Source organism: Zonotrichia leucophrys, chromosome 10 (genome assembly GCF_028769735.1).
Source record: "Zonotrichia leucophrys gambelii isolate GWCS_2022_RI chromosome 10, RI_Zleu_2.0, whole genome shotgun sequence".
Lineage (NCBI taxonomy): Eukaryota > Metazoa > Chordata > Aves > Passeriformes > Passerellidae > Zonotrichia > Zonotrichia leucophrys.
In genome coordinates this window covers 12669529-12691721 of record NC_088180.1, presented here as the reverse complement: position 1 = coordinate 12691721, position 22193 = coordinate 12669529, and the positions used below count along the sequence as shown (strand labels likewise).

Here is a 22193-nt window from a genome sequence, read left to right as displayed (position 1 = left end):
CTCATTGGACCTTTGTGTACAGCTCAGTGCATAACAGGGGTGCATCATCAGCATGGGATTTCCCAAATAGACCAAATAATGCTCTGTTGCGGTGCTAGAGAGAACCTGTGATCCCTGGGGCACCTGGGCATCCTGGCCAGCACGGTCAGCACAAGTGAAATAGTTCTGCAGACACACCTACAACCCCTGGCATCACAAAGAGAATGTTTTTCCCTGGATAAATGTGTCTCAAGGGGGACCCACCCTGATGTGCCGTGACAGAGCCCTAAGTGCACTTCTCCCTTCCAGGTCTGGTTATCCCCCTGCCCACAGCCCCATGTCAAACCCTCAGCACATCAACTCCTGCTCCACATGAGCATGGGGCTTGTGAAATATCCCACGCTGTGCTGGCTTGGGATCCTTTGGCCAAATCCTGCTGCTTAAAGGCAGGCTACACCTCCTGGTACGCTCAAGGCCACCCCACATGTCCCCCGGAATTAAGGGGTTTACTCGAACGTATCCAAACCCCACGTGGGTGTGTGAAAAATGCCAATCACTTGTTTTTAAAGTTTTAAAAGCTTAATAGTAATTAAATGGTTATAAAAATAGTAATACAATTAGAGTAATAATAATTTGGACAATTTGAATTAGGACAATATGAGACAATAGAAACAAAGAGTTACGGGCAGTCCGGGTACCTTTTTCTGGGCAGCACAAGCCTGAAAATGACACTCGTTAACAGAGGATTAACCCTTAAAAGCAACAGCCTGTTGCATATTCATACACCTCATACATGATGCATAAATTCCATTAAAATACAGGATTCTATCTGGTCATCATCAACTTCTTCCTCTGAATCCTAATGGTGTCGTCCTGCCCAAGTGAGGCAGGAAGAAGTTTATTTCTCTTGATAATGGAGCAATAAATTCTCTTTCTCTGAAAGATTTAAGTGTCCTGTGACTGCTATCTCAGTGCGAGTCCTTTCTTAAGAAAAAAATAGTATCCTACATAGCATAGTTTCTATTTTAACATTTTGTTACAACCTAAAACTATATTTAACATATTACATGAGAGAATTAATGCAGCATTACTTTCTAACACAACACATATAATATTCATTTTAATATTCGCGAAAAGCCAAACATAAAATACGCATTTTTCACACCTAGGACGACCCTGCTTGGGCAGGGAGGCCGGACCAGCTGACCCAGCCTGACCCACGCTGTGACACAGCGACACTCCCCCCGCGGGACTCGAACCTGCGGCCCCGGGGGCGGGCAGCGCGCCGGGGGCGGGCGCTGTTCCCCGGGTGACGCGCGGCCACTTCCGGGCGGGAATTTCGGGGCCCGGAGGCGCGGGCCGGCGGTCCCGGTGTTTCCCGGCCCCATGGCTCAGCGCATCCTGTCGCTGGCGGCCGAGGAGGGCCCCGAGCGGCTGCAGGAGGCCCTGCAGAGCCTGGCGGAGGGCGAGGTGGGTGCGCGGTGCCCGCGGGTCGGGCGGGAGCGGGGATGCTCCCCAAGCGGGGGCTCACAGCGTCCCCTTGTCTTGCAGCTGGGCGACATGGTGACCAGGCAGGCCCTGAAGGGCAGGGAGACGGCGGCTCTGCTCAGAGGGATCTTCAAAGGTGGGTGATGTGTGGGCTGAGCTCGGGGGGCTGCGGGCCCAGCCCTGGCGGGGGCCGGTGGGTGCAGCACGCAGGAAAGCGCACAGCAGCAGGGGGAATTGTCACTTCTGGTAAGAAACCCGCTGGTCAGGGCTGTCACAGGGAAGCACGGCATCCAGAATACACGCGGGGAGATAGCAAACTGTGCTGGAGTTGTGAAGAGCCCGTGGTAAGTGCGGTTTGTTCTTGAGAGCCCTTGCAGTAGCACTGAGCTGGCCAGGGGAGAGCTAATTGCCCAGCTGGTTCTTCTCGAAGTTTTGACATTTCCTGGTCTCTGGCAGCAGGCTGAGTGAACCACAGGATATGGTAATAGGGTGGCCGACTATTTTATCCAAGTATCTCATTTCCTGTTCTCTGGGGTTTTTTATTTATTTTGCCAGATAGGTAAAATAGGAAGTTGCAGCCAGGTGACAGTTTATTCCTGCTGATTTCCTATCATTTCACAACATGTTACTTGCATAACTTTCTCCCCACTCTTTTGTCCCTCTTTTGCTTGCTGTAAGGCTCCCCCTGTTCCCAGAGAAGTGGTGTTCTCAGGAGACTCCAGGTTTACAAGCACTGTGTCCCACTAGTGGAGTCAGGGGACCTGCATCTGGGCAAGGTGTCTGAAATCATAGGACTGCTGATGCTGGAGGTAAAGCTCCTTTGGGCTGGCTTTCCTAGGCTCTGCTTGTATAATTTAGTATGTAAATTGGGATACTTCACTAGGCCATTGAGGAAAGTTAGTTGTATCCTTTCCATGGATCTTCCCTAGACTAAATTAGCTTGTATTGCAATTGGCTCAGTGTGTGAACTTGATTGTCTTTGGATATTTAATCCTAGGCTCAAAACTCTAAACCTATAATCACATAATCTTGATTTATTGCTCTGTTCTGTAGAGAACAGTACAAAACAGAGACCTCGGGGCTGAATATTTCCTTAAAGTGAGCATTTCCCTGTAAGAAATTCTGTCTTCTGGTGGGTTTTGGTGACAGTTTGGATGTGTATGTGTAATTTTGTGTACTGCCTCAGGCTCTCTCCTGTTGTATGTTCTCCCAGGCCCGCCAGCTGCCAGGCCACGCATTGGCAGAGCTTGCCAGCCTGTTTGTGGATGTCATTAAAGGGGGCAGCCTGACCAATGGGAAGTCCTTGGAGCTGTTTTCCACTGTTCTCACAGCCCTGGCCAGTTCAAAGGAGAACCTGGCTTATGGGAAAGGTAACCCCTATCAGCTCCTTCTCTGCAGCTTGTCCTCCCTTCTTCTGCAATCAGCTCCTAAGACTTGTGCTTTTTCAGGTGAACTGAATGGGGAAGAGTTTAAGAAACAGCTGATAAATACCCTCTGCTCCAGCAAGTATGTATGTCTGGCAGGTCTTGGTTTCGTGGCAAAATATTGTGTTTCACATTGTGCTTGGAAAAATGCATCACCATGGGCTGTGTGTCCTGCCATCCTTGAATCTGTGCCCTCTGTGGCAGTGTCTTCTCCAGCTGGGAAAGCAAGGGAGCAGCCTGTTCCCAGAGCTTGTGAGACTGCTGCACGAACTGGTCTCAGGAAGTGCTTGGTTTTATTCCTTTTCTGGCATTTGTTATTAAAGGGGCTGGGGCAGTTCAGAACTCTGGAAATGTGGGTGGTTGGGTTGGTGCTGATGATTCCTGGTGGAAATCTGGCTTCTAATTTTAGTATCAGAATGTAACAGGGAAGTGGTGACATTGAATAATTGTGTAGGAGGGGAGAGCTAAATGATAATCAAGCTTGCTCTCAATCTTCCAACATATCTTTGTTCTGCCAGGTGGGATCCTCGGTGTGTAATACATCTTGCCAACATGTTCAGGTAATTCTTTTTCTCTTCAACATCAACTTGTGCCATGGTTCTGTCTGTGTCCTATTTCATAAGCAGTTTGGGGCAAGTACAAATAGGAGGTCTGACCATGCCAGGCAAAGCACCATGAATGGTTGGTCAGTGAGCATCCACACCAGATTTGGATGCAAAACACATCTGGGCATGGCATCGTGGTTTTTATTCCATGTGTGAGTGAGTCTTGGCAAATAAATTTATGAAAAAAAAAATCTTTGATTCAACAGGGATATTCCACTATCAGGAGAGGAGCTGCAGTTTGTGGTGGAAAAGGTCCTTAGGATGTTCTCCAAATTAGACCTGCAGGAAATTCCCCCTCTGGTCTATCAGCTGCTGCTGCTTTCTGCAAAGGTAAAAGCTCATGGGATCTGGATTTAGGTTTAGTCTAACAGAAAGAAAATGTCCAGAGTGATCTCTAGTCTGGATTTTGGCAGGGAGTCTGATTGTTCCCAAGCCATGCTGTAGGGACACTACAGAACATCAGTAGGTTTTGTTTCCTCTAACTCCCTCTAGACTGAAGAAGCTGACTGCTCAGAGAAAGATGGGATCTTGGTCTTCCTTGTGGGAAAAGAAGCAAACCTTTGGTAAATAAGGGATGAGCACAGAGCTAGCAGACAGCAGAGAGGATTGGTTTTTTTCAGTAGTTTTGTAGTTTGAATAGTAGTTTTGCTCACTCTGAGATCTGCATGCTGCAATAATAGCCCATACACGATGATTGTCTACTGGGCTGTAGTCTCACTTGTACTGGGAATGTGTCATCTCCTGTGCTCTTCTCCAGAGCAGAGGCTGCCAGGGACATCTCTGCCCTTTGATAGGGTGATATGGCTCTTTTCCTTGCTTTATTTGTGACCAAGTCAATGCCAAAATGATCCAAAGACAAATTTTATGTGTGTTATAGAGGGTCATTTGGGTCCACTGGCCAAAATGTATTGTTAGATTTAAAGTTAGGAATTTGAAAGCCTTCCCAATTGATTAAAGCATAAAGGATCCTTTCTGATTAATAACAACTTCAAAAAAAAAAAGAAAAAAGACAATCAGAATGCCTGAGAGCTTGAGTTTCTTCCAGCTATTCTATAATGCAGTCAAAAGAAATAAGTGCAGTCAAAAGAAATATGAAAACTGGAAATCTGGAAATGAGCCATAGAGGAGTGCTCACCTGCCTTAGCAATTTATGGAGGGAAATGAAGGATACTCTGAGATTTGTGATAGGTGTGGGAATTGAGTATTGTTCTCTGGGATACTGCAGTCTCTGCAATGGCTTATTGTAGTGTCCTGCCTTGCAGGGCAGTAAGAAGACTGTTTTGGAAGGAATCATCAGTTTTTTCAACCAGCTGGATAAGAGACAGAAGGAAGAACAGAGGGTTCCAGAGTAAGTTCTTGCTCTGTTACCCCTCTCTTTACTGCCTGGGTGTTTGTAGCCACACTGCTCCTGCCCAGGGCTCCTTGAATTTGAACACTTAAACCTTGTACAAGATCATCCTTCTTGATCCATAAGGAATGATTTCTGGCTTTTATTTTCTGGTAAAACTTACAGGTCAGTGGACCTTGAGGTGGCCACAACGCCCCTGGACCAGCTCCGCCACGTGGAAGGCACTGTTATCCTGCACATTGTTTCTGTCATCAACCTGGACCAGGACCTGGGTGAGGAGCTAATTAAACATCTGAAGGTATGGCAAAGATGGAGCAGCCACTGTTCTGGTTTAAAAACTTAAATTATTATCTGGACAAGGGATTTAATAATTTTTATGATTGCAGTCATGTTCTCTTTAGCGAGTGCTGTGATATCTTTGAAGAGACGTGTGCCTGATGGCCTGCCTGAATTTCCAGGGTGTTTCAGTAAAGATAACAAGTTTTCTCACTGCTCCTTGCTGTTTCCTAGACTGAGCAACAGAAGGACCCTGGTAGAGCCTTGTGTCCCTTCAGTGTGGCTCTTCTGCTGTCAGTTGCTGTAAAACACAGACTGCAAGAGCAGGTATGTGCTTGATAAACTTGCAGAAGGCTTCCATGGGGTTGCACTCTGCACTCCCTGTAAAGGAAAGGAAGCATGGTTAGGTCAGAGTCCCATCAGAATTAGGCTTAAATTGGTTTCAGGATGCTTGTGGGTAGGCAATTAGATCATTGGTATGCTGTACTTTACTGAACACTGTAAAAGACCCCAGAGCAATATCACAATTTTCCAGAGCAGTGATTCCTGTGGTATTGTAGGATGAGAAGAAAAGCAGTCCATTTTTCTAATGTTTTGGCTCTGTGGTGGCCACATGAAGAGCATCTGGCAGCAAGTCACTCTCCTTGAGGCACTTAATGAGACTGGTGTATTTGTCCTGACAAAGAAGTGAGTTAAGATTTTTGGCAGGCTGTAGTGGAACTTGTGTCTGGCTGGTGCTCTTACTGGAACATACCCAAGACTATACAGGTCCCATCTCAAAGATCATTTCCTCACACGTAATGATTTTATGTTCCAGATATTTGATTTCTTGAAAACATCAATCACAAGAAGCTGCAAGGACCTGCAGTTCCTTCAGGCCTCCAAGTTTCTGCAGGATTTGTTTCCTCAACAATATGATATAACTGCTGTCATTCTGGAAGTGGTGAAAAATAGGTGAGTTGTGCTGCCACGTGCTGCAGAACATTCAATGGGCTTTAGAAGTGGGGAGAGTTTCAGCTTTGTTGAAACACTCTGGGATGCTAAATACTTCTGACCATGTGCTGGTAGGGATCAGTGTCAAAATCCAAAGGTTTTATCCCAGTTTTATATTAGCGAATTAAAAAAAAAACAACAACAACGTGAAGCCTGTATAAATCTGCTCCTTTTACCTCAAATCTCAGGCTCTGGTGGTACAAAGGACTAAACTGATCAGGGCCTAATCTGCAGTGTGAGTCATGCTGCTGGCTGTAGTTTGTGTTCTAATCAAGGGATGAGGAGTAGGTTCACTGTTTAATCTGGTTTACTGGTTAGTCCTTTAAACATCCTGTGGGATAGCTCTGGTCTGTCACCAGTTGTCCTTTAGTTTGATGGGAGGCATTCCTCTTCTCTTTTTCTCCAACTTCAAGTTCTTGACATCAGTAGGGTACCTGTGCATCCCAACTGTAGCCTGCTGTTATGTTCAGGTCAGACCTGAGGGCACATCATTCCCAATGGTGAGGAAGCCTTTGGGCTGGAAAGGAATTCTGATGGAGAACCAGGACTGCAGAGAGGTGCTGAGCACCTGTCCCTCAGCCTGAGGACACTCACAGGGTTGTGAGGGCTGTCATCTTCCCTGCTGTCATCAAGTATCTCTCATTGCTGCTTTGGACCCTGGAATGATTGCAGAAGATTTTACCTCAGCTCTAATCCAAATCTTTCTATGACTAAGTTGTTTCTTTCCTCATGTATTTCATGTTTTCCTCAGTGCATTTGGTTGGGACCATGTTACTCAAGGCCTGGTGGATCTTGGATTCAGCCTAATGGAATCCTATGAACCAAAAAAACTCTTTGGAGGAAAAGCTGCTGATAACAGTTATGGCCTTTCAAAAATGCCAGCCCAGCAGGCTTGCAGACTGGGAGCAAGTATCCTGCTGGAAACGTTTAAGGTAATGTAGGTTTTGGAGAAGGTTTTTTTTTTGGTGGGAGGAAAACAACTCTGTTCTTATGCTGTCCTGGTAAATGGTGTCAAAACCTTGCCTGCTATATCCATTGTGAGTTTTTGCAAACAATACTAGATTTTGTCTCCTATTTGACCCTTTCCAGCTGGAAGAGGCCATCCTCATGAAGACCTAATTCTAATCTGTTCCAGCTGTCATGATACTGGTGTAATCCCTATTATTATAAACTGCATTACAGTTTCCAAGAAATTTCAGAGGTAGAGAAATTCAGAGGTACAAATAAAATCTGACAAGGTGGGATTGAAATCCATTCATCTTGACCAAACTGTAAATTTTGATCCCATAGATGATTTGAACGTTATGTTCTGAGTGTACTGTGTGTGCCTTGATGTGCTGGTTCTGATTGTCCTGGAATGAAATCTGAATCAATTTGTGTGGATTTAGCTGAAAGGGGATTTCTGGTGACCATCCTTGCTTAATTCTCAGATCTGGATTTGCTTAGTACTGTACAATGCCTGTGCTGTGAAGTACAGGAATATCTTAATGATTTTGATTTTTATTTATTGTTCTTCCTCATTCAGGTTCATGAGCCCATCAGAAGTGATATTCTTGAGCAGGTCCTGAACAGAGTCCTCACAAAAGCAGCATCTCCTGTCAGCCACTTCATAGGTAACAGAAAAGAGAGAGAAATGTGCTCTGCACTGTGGACAGTCACAACACAGCTCCTCAAAACTCATTATAAAATCACAGAACTGGGTTTGGGTTGGATGGGACCTTTGAAGGTCATCTAGTCCACTGCCTTGTAATGAGCATGGAGATCTTCCACTAGACCTGGTTACTCAGAGCCTCACCCAACCTAACCTTGAATGTTTCCAGGGATGGGACATCCACCACCTCTCTGGGCAACCTGGGCCAATGTTTCACCATCCTCACTATAAAAAATTTCTTATTTATATCCACTTTGAATCTACCTTCTTTTAGTTTAAAACTATTATCTCTATTCTTATCACAAAGTTACTCATAAAAAGTCTGTCCCCATCTTATAAAGCCCATTTGTGTACCAAAAGGCTACAACAATGTCTCCCCAAAGTTGGCTTCTCCAGGCTGACCAACCCCAATTCTCAGCCCATCTCAATAGCCAAAGTGCTTCAGCCCTCCGAGCATTTTTGTGCCTCTCTGGACCTGCTCCAGCACTCTCTGTCCTGCTTGTGCTGAGGACCCCAGAGCTGGACACAGTCCTCCAAGGGGGCCCTCACTAAAGGGGAGTAGAGGGGGAGAATTCCCTCCCTCAACCTGATGGCCAAGCTGCTTTTGATGCAGCCCAGGATATGATTTGGTTTCTGAAGCACCTGCTGAAGTGACCTGAAGCCAAGAAAATCAGTTGTTCCTTCTCCTCTGGCTGAGGTATCAGCTGCATCAGACTGCCTTGTATTCATCACAGGTGAAAAATATGTTTGCAGGCAGTTGCCATGGAACAGCTGACGCACAGAAAATCAGAATCATCAGTCAGTTGCCTGTTCCACGTTCCCAGCCTTGCCTTCTCCTTGTCCTTGGGCTTGGAAGCCACTGGGGCTGCTGGGATGTCAGTGCTGCAGCCTCTTCCCTTGCATCTCAGTGCCCTCTGGTGGGTGAGCCCTTCAGCTGGGCTGGGAGCGTTTTTAGTGCTTGGTGTCTGCAGCAGACTCGGTTTGTCAGTGACCTCTGTGTGCCATGGAAGGTCTTTGATTAGTCTGTAATTGTTAGCTCTACAGACATCTTCTGCTCAGGCTTTTCTGGCCCCTTGGCATCAGCTGTTCTTTTTGTCCTTTTATTTTTCAGACTTGCTGTCCAATATTGTTGTGTCTGCTCCTCTCGTGCTTCAGACTTCATCCTCCAAAGTCACAGAGACCTTTGACAATTTGTCCTTTCTGCCCATTGACACAGTGCAAGGGCTTCTCCGGGCAGTACAGGTAAAACTTTGCATTTCTCCATGGATCTCCTTGCTCCTTCAGTTCCAGTGACAGCTCTGGGCCACAATTACATGCATGATCTGATAACCCTCACGAAATCAGCCTTCATTCTCTGCTGTGGGTTGTTTGGTGTAGCATGGAACTGTTCTTCAAGCATGGATTTGCATGTGCCCTCTAGCAAAAAGCATATGGTGTGGTCTGGCACAGGACCAAAACTGCTCTGTGCTGACCTTTCATCTGGAAGATGCCCAGATGCTGCACCCTGTAGAAAACGAAGTCCACAGTGTTTAGCTGAACAGCTGTAGCTGTCACATTGATTTTTCTTCTTCCAAGCTCCATGTCAGTGTTCCTCTTTGCTTGGGCTGAGGTACTGCCCTGGTGTTTTAGCTTTCACCTGTTTTGTCCAACCTGGGGATAACAGTTATTTTCCTAAGCCCTTGCACTGTGTCCTCACTGACCTGCTAAGGTGTCTCACTGCCACAACTCTATGGGTTTTCTTGTCTATTTTAAAATGTTTTGGCCTTCCTACTGTACTGATGACAGTACTGGAAATGCAGGGCCAGATGGGCCTGAGGAAGATGAGCTCATATGCCCCAAGGGCTTGGCATGCCTTAGTGCTTTTCTCTCCAAAGGTTATTTTCCTTTCCAGCCTCTGCTCAAAGTCAGCATGTCAGTGAGGGACTCCCTGATCCTTGTTCTACAAAAAGCAATCTTTTCCAGGTAAGCTGGGGAGAGGATTCTTTGAAAAAAATTCTACAATTCATTTATGGTTTTGGAGCAGAAGTATTTTTTATTTTGAGCTGTCTTCTTATAATGTTCTTCCCATAACTGGATAGTGACTTCTGTCCCTTTAGCCTGGAATTGTAGTACAGCCACAGCTCCACTGAATGGTAACAAAAATCCCAGCCCCCATCTGAATGAATGGACTTTGCAAGTTCAGAAAGCTGTTGGGAACTCCAAATACATAGGCAAAATTTAAACCAATTCCACAGCTAAATACATCCAGGGAGGGTCTGGGGGGAGTCACTGATCAAAATGCTGAGCTGCCACCTTCCCTCTGATCTCTTACAAGGTGTTGTCTTGGTCATGCTTTGAGCAAACCCTCCTGCTGTGATTGTAGACTGGATTTTGTAGGCCACTGGCTGCCTGGTTATGAATATAGAATTCAAAATTTAGGATTATTTTTCAAAGCAAGGGACTTGGTCTTGGGAAACACTTGGCGTTTCTGTGAGTGAAGCAAAACACCAGGTTTTTATTAGGAATTTTCCAACTCTGAGGTCTGTGACACTCTCCCAGCTTTCAAGGGATATTTAATACTTGGGTCTTGGCCTGGGCTTTTCCTGAGCGTGAGCATTGTAAGACAGAAAGGAGATTGAATATTTTGAGAGTATAGAGGAGGAGAGTTTCCAGCAAACTGCCCAGCTTTGACTGTTTGGAACTGTACTGCCCTTTTGGGAAATACAGTTGTACAGGGCCCAGTCACTCTGTATTTGTGGCCCTTTTTGCATTGCTGAGTTGATATTTTATGTGCTTCTGAGCTTCTTGCTTCCACATTTCCTTACATAACCCTCTTTCCTGTCCCAATTCCCAGGCAGCTCGATGCTCGTAAAGCTGCAGTCGCTGGCTTTTTGCTCCTGTTAAGAAATTTTAAGGTTCTGGGCAGCTTGTCCTCTTCCCAGTGCAGCCAGGCCATTGGTGCCACTCAGGTGAGTGCTGTTCTGCAGTCCCATGTGAGACAGTCTGTCTAATAGCCACTGTTTGAAACAACTCAAAAGGAAAATGTTTCCCCAGAATGGAAATACAGCTTTAGTAAGGATTACTGCTGGAAATCCAGCAAGGATTTCCTTCCTGTAAGGAAAGCTTTAGGAAGTGCAATGTGCAAAGAGAAGCTGGCCTAGAGATGTTGCTTCTCAGAGCCATTCTCACAGCACCAGTGCTCTGGGGAGCACTCCCACTGCTCCATGACAGTGATGAGGAGCCTGGCAGCACAAGGACTATCTCAGTGATTCTTCAGGGGCCAGAGCCTTATCACCTTGCTCCTGTGTTGTGATATTGTAACCAGTATAACATGACTAATGTTCCTTCTCAGGTCCAGGCAGATGTTCATGCCTGCTATAATTCTGCAGCTAATGAAGCCTTCTGCCTGGAAATCCTGGGCAGCCTGAGGCGATGTTTGAGCCAGCAAGCAGACGTTCGACTCATGTTATATGAGGTAAACATGGTTTCTTCTGTCCCTTAAACAGCCACAAGCTCTTCTGTGGTCTGATTCTTCTCTAGCCTCAGGTAAATAGCAGCCATGTTACTGTGAAAAACAGGCTTTCAGCTCAGATTTGTTCTTCATGGGACATGTGTAACATGTTTTCACTCCTTCTGTTGCGGTTTTTTTGACCGTTATGCACCCAAAGACACGTTGATGTATCTTCTTCAGCTCATGCATTGTTTAACAGCAAAAATATGTCAAAGTCTGTCTTGCTGTGGTAGGGCCTAGGGAATGGGAAGGATGTTTGATGCCCTGTGAGGAGGAGTGGTATAACAGGCACTGGTTAGATGTGGAGCTGTTGAGAGTAAATTATGGGCCCCAAAGGAAACCCTGTCTGGAGAGTATGGAGAAACTCTTCCTTAAAGACTGCATCAGGGATCTCTCTTTTCTCCTTTTCCTTTCCAAGTTTCTATAAAATCTTGGCTGTCCTTAGGTCTGTTGTGATAGGCCTGTTATAAAGGGCCATTTTTGGGTGGATATCTTGGGTTGTGTTATAACCATGTGGTATCACCTTGAGGAAAAAAACCCTGTACCAGTCAGAGAGGTTTTGTTTCCTTCTTATCTTGGGTTGGATTGACCTTTGATGAGCTGCAAGTTCTGGGTGTATTCGTCACTGTTGCTAGAAAACTTGTACTTGCTTTATCCATCCACTGAGTTTTCTCAGTCTGCAGGATCTGTTGCCTCCTACAGTTTCCCCACTGGCTTGTTTTGCCTTTGAAGCAGGGTTTCACAGTTTGAAGTTGGATCTTGTGCTTGTGTTAAATAGCAGTGAAAGTCACTCTGGGCTTGATGCCACCGCTGCTAGGGAGATACAGCTTGTGAGAGGGCCCCTGTGAGGAAATTCATACTTTTTCTGATTCATACCTTCTTTCTGTGGTGCCTTTGCTTTGCCAGGTATGGAGTTTTACACTGAGCACATTGTTACTTCCTCATGGTTCCTTGCGGTGCCAGAGTGTCGTGGCAGTCTGATGACGCCAACTTCTTATGCCTGTGGTTCATTTTCTCTGCTGTGTCAGCCAACTTGTCCTTCCTTCCTGTCTCCAGGGTTTTTATGATGTCCTTCGCAGGAACTCCCAGCTGGCCAGCTCTATAATGGAAACACTTTTGTCCCAGGTAAAGTCCTGCTCCGTGGTGAGGCTGCAGAATTCTGCACTTCGACCAAAATGGCAAAAATTCAGGTTAAATATTGGGGAAATTGTTTTTCCTCACACTGGAAGCATGTTTGGGTGCTGTGACATTTCCCTAAGGAAGTGTTCAAACCCCTGCTACTCTGAGAGAGCAGACTGGGTAAACATCTGGAGACAAATTTCCTGCCATCAGGTGGAAGAGGAAAGATCTCTTGGAGCTCTTTCCAACCCTTCAGTTCTTAGGTGCTGTGGAAAATGTGAGCCCAGAGAAGTTCTTTGTGCTCTCCCTGTTCCTTGGCAGTGCACAGCAGTTACCCTCCCATAGTTCCCCAAGGATATGTGCTGACACAGTAATTATTGTTGCTGTCTTCCCATCGGGAGAATACCCAAGTCCATGTAGGATCTGGGAGGATTAACTCATCCCCCAGCAGTGTTGCTCATGGCAACAAGACAATCACATTTCCTCAATCCATTGGACAGGCTGTGCTTTCTTTGAGACAAGTAATTTTCTTCCCTTTAATCATCCAAAGAGTTCATGCTGACTAATTCCAGCTTTCCCATGACAGTATAGGGTCTGGGAAAAGAACATGAACGGAGCCAAGATAGCTTTTGGGTAACAGAGGGCACTTAATAGTAAGTTGGTGTAAAGGTGTAAAATTTTATAGCATCATTCTGTATCTATAACTTTCTATAGCAGCAGCAGCTATTGATCCTCACTGTTTAAAGGAGGGATAACACTGCAGGTGGGGTGCAAGTGATGTCACTTGTTGAGGCAACAGAACAGCAAGTGGTCAGCTAATCTTGTTTTAGGGCACTGACGTGTCCTGGCTGAGCTACAGGAGCAACTTAAGAAGGGATTTTAATCACCAGTAGAGGAGAGGACATGGCTCATGTACTTGTACAGTCCCCTTATCACAGTGCCAGGTTTTGCTCTCTATAATGGGGTACAAAGATGATTGTGCTCTGTTTTCAAACATCTTAAGAGGCTCAGTTACCAAGTAACTGGTTATTTTTATTTCTTGTTTTCTGTGACAGATAAAGCAATATTACCTGCCCCAGCCAGACCTCCTGCCTCCACTCAAACTGGAGGGATGTATTATGGCTCAGGGAGATCAAATCTTTCTGCAAGAACCACTGGTAAGAGCTATATTGGTTGGCCACAGCTGCAAGCTCATCTGTTACTAACAGTTGTCCTACATGAGCTGAATACCTTGTGCTTCTTCAGCCTCTTCTAGCCTGGAGCAATTCTTTTAATAGCAACAGAGCTGGGCATCTCACCCCTGCCTCAGGCTATTTATTTGAGCTCCCCAAGCATAGTGGTTGTGGAGACCTGTGTGAAAAATGCTCTAGGAATAGTGTTCTTCTGTTATCCTCCACTGAGTTCACCCTACGGGGTTTTTTCCCTCCTTTAACTTAATTCCACATAAAATAGTTGTGCAGTGTGTGTGTAGCAGGGGGAAGAGTTTGTCCTTTGGTTTTGCTCCTTTGAAATTGTTGGAGATGAAACCTCAGTGATTTGTTGGATTTCCAAGGGAACAAATTCAAATTAATAATTTTGTTTTCCCCTAAGGAAGCTTGTGTGCAGTAGCACACCCAGGAAGGGTGCAGACACTTCAGCTAGAGTGAGAGTCCCTTTGGAAATTCCCTTCCCTTCTCCTTCAGTACCTGAGGTGTCTGGGTGGAGGGAGCAGTGGGAGTTAATTCTTTACATCCCATCTAGAAAAGCTCAGGCACAGAGCACTGTCTGAAGCTGGAACTGAGCAGCTTTGTGTGAGATTACTGATCCCCCTCAATTTGGGAATCAGGCATATCCTCAAGACTGAAGGCAGTTGCAAAGGCAGCCACAACTCCTTACATCCCACCAGAACAGTCTGGCCCCTATCCCCTGCTGCCAGTGACCTCCAGCTCAGAGGCTGAGTGTGACTGTGTGGCTGCTTCCTGCAGGCCCACCTGCTCTGCTGCATCCAGCACTGCCTTGCCTGGTACAAGAGCACTGTGCGTCTGTGCCAAGGAGCTGAAGATGACGAGGAGGAGGAGGAGGATGTGGGATTTGAGCAAAACTTTGAAGAGATGTTAGAATCTGTCACACGACGAATGATCAAGAGCGAGTTGGAAGACTTTGAACTGGTAAATCAGATTTTCAGTTTGACTCAGTGGGAGAAGATGCCGAGTTCTTGTCAGTTTTTGAAAAGATTTTTCACTTGTTTCTTTTACCTCTCAGGATAAATCAGCAGATTTTTCGCTGTCTTCTGGTGTCGGTGTGAAAAACAACATCTATGCCATTCAGGTGATGGGAATTTGTGAGGTTCTGATTGAATACAATTTCAACATTGGGAATTTCAGGTAAAACATTAAATGTTGCCCTATAGCAGTAGCTGTGCTATTATTTGCCCAGCTCTTTGGAGTACAGCCTCATTGCAGGCACAGGATGGTAGTGCCAACACAGAATCAGTGATCTGAGTGTGAGTGCCTCGTGGCACAGCCACTCACAGAGCCTTGGGGAGTGTTTTCCTTTGGAATGTCATGTGCTGTGGGAGATGGGATCTGACATTTTGTAGAATTGCAGGCTGAGGAGGATTGGGTGCGGTATACACTGTTATGGAGGCAGGGAGATGTAACAGGTTTCATCATTTAGGCAGCATCATTGTGTAATTTGGCAGCTGAAGCTTCAAATGAGAAACTCCAAGAATGTATTTTCTCCATTAATACTTTCTATAATACTATTTTATTGCAGTAAGAACAAGTTTGAGGATGTCCTAGGCCTGTTTACATGTTACAACAAACTCTCTGAAATCCTGAAGGAGAAAGCTGGAAAAAACAAATCTGCCTTGAGCAACAAAACTGCACGGAGCTTCCTGTCCATGGGTTTTGTATCTACTCTGCTCACAGCTCTGTTCAGGTGAGAAGGTGTCCAGTCCTCTGTGGAGCAGAGCCAGACATCAATTCAAACCCTGTGTTAGTGTGCTTGGAAAGGCTGGTGCAGCTCTTACCCTCTGGGTGTTCACTACAAGCTACCAAAACAATGGGTCTTTTCCACCCTCAGTTCAGCCAGAGCTTTTATTTGCAAATGCACATTAAGTTTGGGATCTCAGAGAATTCCTGAGCTTCCTGTGTGCATCCCCAGTTGTCTGAGAGTTGTGGTCCTGCAGGGACAATGCCCAGAGCCACGAGGAGAGCCTGGCCGTGCTGCGCTCCAGCACGGAGTTCCTGCGCTACGCCGTCAGCGTCGCTCTGCAGAAGGTGCAGCAGCTGGAGGAGACGGGACAGACGGACGGACCAGACGGACAGAATCCCGAGAAGATGTTCCAGAATCTCTGCAAAATCACACAGTGAGTCAGTGTGGCACGTGGAGACATCAGCAATGCATTTTGGGGGATTTTTATTTTCATTCTTCTTTGGAAGAAGAATGCAGTCCATAACTGTTTCATGCTGTTGCTGTTGCTGGGTTGGGGTCAGTGCCTTCCTGTGCTCCTGAGAAATCAAGTGGAGGCGCTGCAGTTTCTGTGCCATAGTGAGTGATACAGCTTTAATAACTTGGCCTGGAAGAACCAAATGCCATCAAACATTTTCAGCCTCTTTCTGACTTCTTGTTCATCACTCTTTGTCACAGAGAAGGTAAGATGATTACAGGCTGGATTCTTGGGGCCTCTGGAATGCAGTAAAGTTAAAATTCACTTCGAGCTACAGAACAAAACAGATGTGTGAGGGACACAAGCTTTAGAAATCATTTGTTTAGGACTTCTGCAAGATGCTTGAAGACATTCATGCATCTAATCCTTTGGAAATCCAAGAATGTGAACCATGTAAATGTCTTTTGGAATCTAGGTCATATCTGCATGGGGTCTTTTCAGAGCCCAGTCAGCAGAGAGCACAAAATGCAAATTACCCCTGCCATGCATAATGCCGGTTTTGTGTCTCACCCCAAATAATAGAGGCTATTTTTGTTGCAGTCATTAGGACTACATGTGAGCTACATGTTTTGCGTGATTGGACATTGAAACAGAATAAGATCATCTGTGCAGGCAACAGAACTAATGAGAAGAAAGGAGAGGGAACAAAAAAGTGAAGAAGTGGGGTTAGGGAAGCAGGAAAATTATGTTTGCCTACAAATAGGAAAGTCTTCTTTGGGCCAAACAATTTTGCTTTCCTCACAGATTTTTACTTTGCTTTGCCTGCCTTTACCTTTCTGATTTTATTTATAGAGAGCCCCGTAGTGAATTCTGACATTTCACAGAACCAAACTGCCACGAGTAAAGCTCTTTTTGTCACTGGTGGATTTGACACCAGTGGTCAGGGCAGTCTGAGAAAAAGGGAAAGGAAGGTGGAAGAAATGAGTGTAAAAAGATGGACTTGAAATGGGATTGGAAGGTCCCTTGGCACCTGGAAAGAATTAAATTATTTAGCTGTGCAGGAAGAATGCAGTAGCTGTTTTGCTGACATTGAAATAAAATCTTCTTAAAAAAGATTTCTTCCCCACCATTTTCTGTAGGTAAAAGACATTCCAGTTTAGTTATATTAAAAATGGGATCCTAAGAGTAGATCTAGTTCTTGCCCTATGCAGCCAGCTTTACTGCAGTAAATGTCATCTGCCGTCCCACAGGGTTCTGCTTTGGAGGTACACTTCAATTCCCACCATTGTTGAGGAATCAGGGAAGAAGAAAGGCAAAAGCATTTCACTTCTGTGCTTGGAAGGTTTGCTGCGGATCTTCAACACAGTGCAGCAGCTGTACTCTGCCAAGATCCCCCAGTTCCTGCAAGCCCTGGGTAGGCACATGACACCATTCTGCTCTGCTTTCTACCCTCCAGGTTCCAGCCCATGTGTGGGCAGCTCCCTTTATCCATAACCAGGGAGAGATGGGTCTGGTTCTTGTTTCTCAGCAGCAAAGTGGGCTTAGGTAGCATAGATTTTCACACCAGAGACAGGTTCTAGAGATATATTCTACCTGCCTTTATAGAGCTCTCAGTCTGTCAGCAGAGGATAGCTGGGGTCTGACACAGCATTCATTTATTTGAAGTTTGCCGTGAACATGTTTTTCAGCTCACCGTGGTTCTGCAGTCTGTATTCCTCCTCTAGCTGTGAGCAGTCTTTCCCACTTTTAGAAATAAATCCTGTATTCTGCTCTTGGCATTTAGCTTTTTTTCTGTACCTTTCTGTCTCTGCCAGATATTACTGATGGTGACGCAGAAGAAGCGGATATTAATGTCACAGAGAAAGCTGCCTTCCAGATCCGACAGTTTCAGGTGAGTACCACTGTGTGCTGCAAGTGTTCCAAAGCATTTGGGATTCTGGCAGGAAACACTGCTAGCTCTCTGTTGCTTGACCACAGGGTTGAGTTTGTGATAGCAACTGTGGCACTGACTCACTAGCAGTTCAGAGAAGTTTCTGATCCCTGAGGAAAGCTTCTTTAGGGTGGGTGGATGTGCATGTGTGTTTACAGAACTATGGGTTCTTCAGTGCAGCATAAACTTACCTGAGTATTCTAAAAGTCACACTGACCATCTGCAGGCTGTATGTAAGCACTCCTATCAAAAATCAGCACTTGTTCTTGAGAAGAGTCCTGTTTTTGTACTCTTTGTCATTCTCCTTGCTGCTTCTGGTTATTTGCTTATGCAACACATATTCACACTCAGGGAGTGTTTTCCTTCCCCTAACCAGAGGTCCCTGGTGAACCAGCTCAGCAGTGCTGAAGATGACTTCAATGCCAAGGAAACACAGTCACTCATCACTGTTCTCTCCACACTGTCCAAACTGCTGGACCCAACCTCACAGCAGGTACTCACATAGTGGCTGGGTGTCATAGCCAGGGGTGTGGGAAGAGATTATCAGATGGGGTTGGCATCTGTGGGCTCTGGCATGTGTCCCTGCCTCCTCCCACAGACCCCACCAGGTCAAAGGGACAGTCCTGTTACACTGTGAAGGGCTGTCCTGTCATACACCTGCAAGGACACTTCAGAGGAAGTTGTCTTGCCATCCCACTCCTGCACATTCTGATCCTGCCTTTGGGCACCTGAATGATTTGTTTGCCTGAGCAGGGACTCCTAACATAGCCTGGTTGTGGTGTGGCCTCCACATGGGAGTAGAGGCAAAAAAGGCCAGCAGACTTGTGTCCAGTCCAAACTGGCTGAGTGCCTAATTCCTTCCATGCAAGGAGTCATTTTCTAAAGTGCCCCAATTTTACAAGCTAGGAACTGCACTAAGTGTGCCAGAAGTCTGGAGCCATCATTTACCTTAAATTAAATGGAGCTGTTACTCTGTCCAAGGGGATGTATAGCCATTACCCTGTCCTGGGTCTCAGTTTTTGACTTGTTAGTGGGCTAAGTGTCCCTTGTGGAACTTCACAGGGCACAGTGGGTTCCCTACTCACCTTCCTCTGCTATGATTCATTGTCTTGGATTTTTATTACTAGTAGTTTTGTGTTTTGAATTCTGTTTCAAAGTCATGGTATCTTTTCTCCTCTTAAATAGTTCCTTCAGTTCCTGACTTGGACAGTCAAAGTTTGCAAAGAAAATGCTCTTGGTAAGTAAGCTTTGAGGAGCATGTTTAGATGTGATGTGTCAGGTCTGACATTAGACCCTTACATGCTCTGTCCTGGTTTTACCTCTTTGTCAAGACACATTCAGGTTCCATTCTGTGGCAGATTGCCACAACATTGTGATATAAGTACAAGTTTTAGAGAGGGAGCTCTATCTCTAAAACTATTAGCATTTCTGAAGGAAAGGAAGCCACTCACATACTTGACTTTTCTGCCTTGTTATTCAGGCTCAAATCGGGATTTATACTCTGGAAAGACAGTACTCTTACCAGGGTTTGTATTGCACTTTCTCTGTGCTTTTGGTCACCATTTTTCTGTGACCCAACAGCTCCAGTGGGCCATAGTTCCTCTTACTATTACAAGGGATGCCTGATGTTATAAACCTTACTTTTGTAGCTGGGGTATTTTGATAGGATTTTCACCTACTGCTGAATCCATACTGAATCTGAGACTTTCCCTCACTGGATGTCTGATGTTCCTAAGTAGCTAGGCAAGCTCTGCATCTGGCACTGTGTCACTTTCTCTTCCCCACAGAGGATATTTCCTGCTGCAAGGGCTTGCTGTCTCTGCTCTTCAGTGTCCACGTTCTCTACAAGAGCCCAGTTGGGCTCCTGCGGGAGCTTGCACAAGACATCCATGCCTGCCTGGGAGATATAGATCAGGTATGATGCAGGAGCAGCTGAGCTCTTCTTCACATAGTGCTGTCAGAACTGAGTGCATCTCTGGTGCAAACTGTGTGACAGCAGTTCAATTCTTACCAGGATTTGTTTTCTTTATTCTGCCCAGGATATAGAAGTGGAGGGTCGGTGCCATTTTGCCGTAGTGAATGCCAAGACTGCAGCCCCCACTGTCTGTGTGAGTCAGAACAGCCTGTGTGTGACACCTGCAGAGTCCAGGGCTATTGTGCTTGGAGCAGCTTGCAGGTTCCTGTTGTGCCAAACTCCTCCAAAAACCTGTTTTGTTATTGGTTTCTGTCTCAGCTGCTGGTTCTGGGTCAGGTGGATAAGGTCCTTGAAGAGGTGGATTGGCTTATCAAGAAACTCACCAGTCTGGGGTCAGACACATCAGGTAATGAAAGTGGTCCAGTTCTTACTGTTACAGCTTTGTCAAAAACAGGTAAAGACAGAGAGCAAAAAGAGGATTTTGAGAGAGCATCATCTGAGGTCAGGTTAAACTCTGCCTTGAGCTGGTTCCACATGAACAAAGTAAGATAAGGGTGTTGTCATAAAATGTCTCCAGTGATTATTTTCCCCTTGCCCCAATGGGGCTTTATGCATCAGACCCAAACATGGTCTTTTGTGCCTCCCACCTGCACAACTGGATTCATTGGATATATATTCACCAGATATTCATCTCTTTCTTGTAGAAGACCCCTCTCAGGCATCAAACCAAACTCAGGCTCTGGAGAAAGGTGTAATTCTGCAGCTAGGAACTCTTCTGACAGTCTATCATGAGCTGGTGCAGACTGCACTCCCAGCAGGGAGCTGTGTGGACACACTGCTGAGAAGCCTCAGCAAGACATACACAATTCTCACCTCCCTCATCAAACATGTGAGTGTGCTCTGCTGACAGTGGGCTGCCTCTGAGCTAAAATCCTTTTCCCCATCTGCTGCAGCAAGCTCACAGTGACCCCTGGCAGCAGCTATGCTCAGGACTGGCCTGTTGATCTCTTGAAGGAGTTGAGCCCTTGTTCTGCTGGCTTTCATGCCCTCAATTTCATGCCCTTTCTGAGCACTGATAGTTGTACCAGGGGAGATAAAAGGAAAGCTTCTCTCCAGCTGAATTTGGCTTTGCATGGCTTGCAGTTGCTGTTTCCAGTGTGTGCTGTGGGTTGCTCTGCACAACTGTGCACAATGAAGGGCACTCAGTGTTCTCACAGTGCTCACCAGCTCTGCCCTTGCCTCTCATTCCCATTCCCTGAAGCAGGACCTGGGGGAACTGGGCCATGAAACACAAGCCTGTGGAGCTCCTTTGAGCTCCATGAGGTGGTGACTGCCCCAGAGCTCTCCTCTCAGCTCTGGAATGCAGACATGCCATTTGGGATATAACCAGCCACTGGGGAGGATATCTGTGCAAATCCTGCCCTCCCCACTGTGCCACTGTGTGAGCTGCTTTGAGCTGCAGCTGGACACAGGATGGGAACAGCACACCTAGAAGAAACTCCTCTTTTCCTTGCAGTATATCCAGGCTTGCCGCAGCAGCTCCAATACCATCCCAGGAAGACTGGAAAAGCTGGTGAGTGTGAGCAAATTCCTGGGGAAATGGCTCATTGCCTTGAGTTAGGAGTAACAGCAGCCTCTCTGTCTGCTCCTTTGCAGGTGAAGCTCTCAGGCTCCCATCTGACCCCACAGTGTTACTCATTCATTACTTACGTACAGGTGAGGCCTGAATTAACTGGCAGAATCACAGGCAGTCTGTCTGATGCTGAGTGGTGTATCAGCTTCAGTACACAGGCACTCTTGGGGATTATTAATCTTCTTGACATGACCTGAGTTTCTTACAGTTCAAGCTTTACTTTGTCAAATATAGCATAAGACATTTCAGCACCATTGGGACTGAACATGCTGATTTCTGCTTGAGCAGGGAAGGAGCTGAGCTTTAGCTGGGTTTTTTTCCCCCTCTATTCATGTGGGGCTTTTTGGATGAGATTAATACTGCTGTTAACCACAATGGCAAATAAAGGTCAACAACACTGCAGTCATCACAGTGTGAAGTAATGTGGGTGCCAAAGACTGCAGTGCTGGAGCTGGGATTTATCTGCCTGGAGAGGACCTGGGTACTTATGTGAGGACCACAGAAATTTTACAACATATTGGGGAAGGTGTCGTGGTGTGCAGAGCTATCACTGCTGGAGATTTCTCATGCATGCATATTTCTGATTGTATAAATTACAAAATAAGTTTCTTTCTTGGTTTTGGGTTTTTTTTTTTTTTTGAGATCACACCCAATTCTACCCTTATATTGCTACCTTTCTGTTACCTAGCTGGTAATGCTATGAGCTGGCTAGAGCAAGGACTTCTCTGGCCTTTCTTGGCTAGCCTTTCTTCCCTGCTTACCCTCTAATGACACATCTTTTGGCATTCTCCTTCAGAACATCCACAGTGAGAGCTTAAGCTTTGTAGAAGAGAAGAAAAAGAAGAAGAAAGAGGATGAAGCTGCTGCAGTCTCCACAGTAATGGTAAGACTGACTCACTCCATGAGAACATAGGCAGGATCATACACCTCGAGGTTTGTGGTACCTGGTGACTTCTTACAGATCACCAGACA

At 45.9% G+C, this 22193-nt stretch overlaps 1 protein-coding gene across 1 annotated transcript in view; it reads left to right on the top strand.

The window, feature by feature from the left end:
- The first annotated feature begins 1318 nt into the window (after positions 1 to 1318).
- FANCI (FA complementation group I) overlaps positions 1319 to 22193 on the top strand; it is a 23420-nt gene continuing 2545 nt past the window's right edge. Inside the window, exons 1-34 of the mRNA XM_064721920.1 lie at positions 1319 to 1449; positions 1531 to 1603; positions 2146 to 2276; positions 2681 to 2837; positions 2916 to 2973; positions 3410 to 3451; positions 3703 to 3826; positions 4759 to 4844; positions 5010 to 5142; positions 5355 to 5447; positions 5938 to 6074; positions 6865 to 7045; positions 7639 to 7726; positions 8876 to 9006; positions 9656 to 9726; positions 10598 to 10712; positions 11096 to 11218; positions 12311 to 12379; positions 13429 to 13530; positions 14338 to 14520; positions 14615 to 14736; positions 15128 to 15292; positions 15543 to 15722; positions 16994 to 17157; positions 17558 to 17634; positions 18050 to 18166; positions 18859 to 18910; positions 19461 to 19588; positions 19713 to 19781; positions 19907 to 19994; positions 20293 to 20477; positions 21105 to 21161; positions 21245 to 21304; positions 22018 to 22104. Of these exons, the coding sequence (XP_064577990.1) occupies positions 1366 to 1449; positions 1531 to 1603; positions 2146 to 2276; positions 2681 to 2837; positions 2916 to 2973; positions 3410 to 3451; positions 3703 to 3826; positions 4759 to 4844; positions 5010 to 5142; positions 5355 to 5447; positions 5938 to 6074; positions 6865 to 7045; positions 7639 to 7726; positions 8876 to 9006; positions 9656 to 9726; positions 10598 to 10712; positions 11096 to 11218; positions 12311 to 12379; positions 13429 to 13530; positions 14338 to 14520; positions 14615 to 14736; positions 15128 to 15292; positions 15543 to 15722; positions 16994 to 17157; positions 17558 to 17634; positions 18050 to 18166; positions 18859 to 18910; positions 19461 to 19588; positions 19713 to 19781; positions 19907 to 19994; positions 20293 to 20477; positions 21105 to 21161; positions 21245 to 21304; positions 22018 to 22104 (3732 nt within the window). The 5' untranslated portion in view covers positions 1319 to 1365. The remainder of the gene's footprint in view (positions 1450 to 1530; positions 1604 to 2145; positions 2277 to 2680; positions 2838 to 2915; positions 2974 to 3409; positions 3452 to 3702; positions 3827 to 4758; positions 4845 to 5009; positions 5143 to 5354; positions 5448 to 5937; positions 6075 to 6864; positions 7046 to 7638; positions 7727 to 8875; positions 9007 to 9655; positions 9727 to 10597; positions 10713 to 11095; positions 11219 to 12310; positions 12380 to 13428; positions 13531 to 14337; positions 14521 to 14614; positions 14737 to 15127; positions 15293 to 15542; positions 15723 to 16993; positions 17158 to 17557; positions 17635 to 18049; positions 18167 to 18858; positions 18911 to 19460; positions 19589 to 19712; positions 19782 to 19906; positions 19995 to 20292; positions 20478 to 21104; positions 21162 to 21244; positions 21305 to 22017; positions 22105 to 22193) is intronic.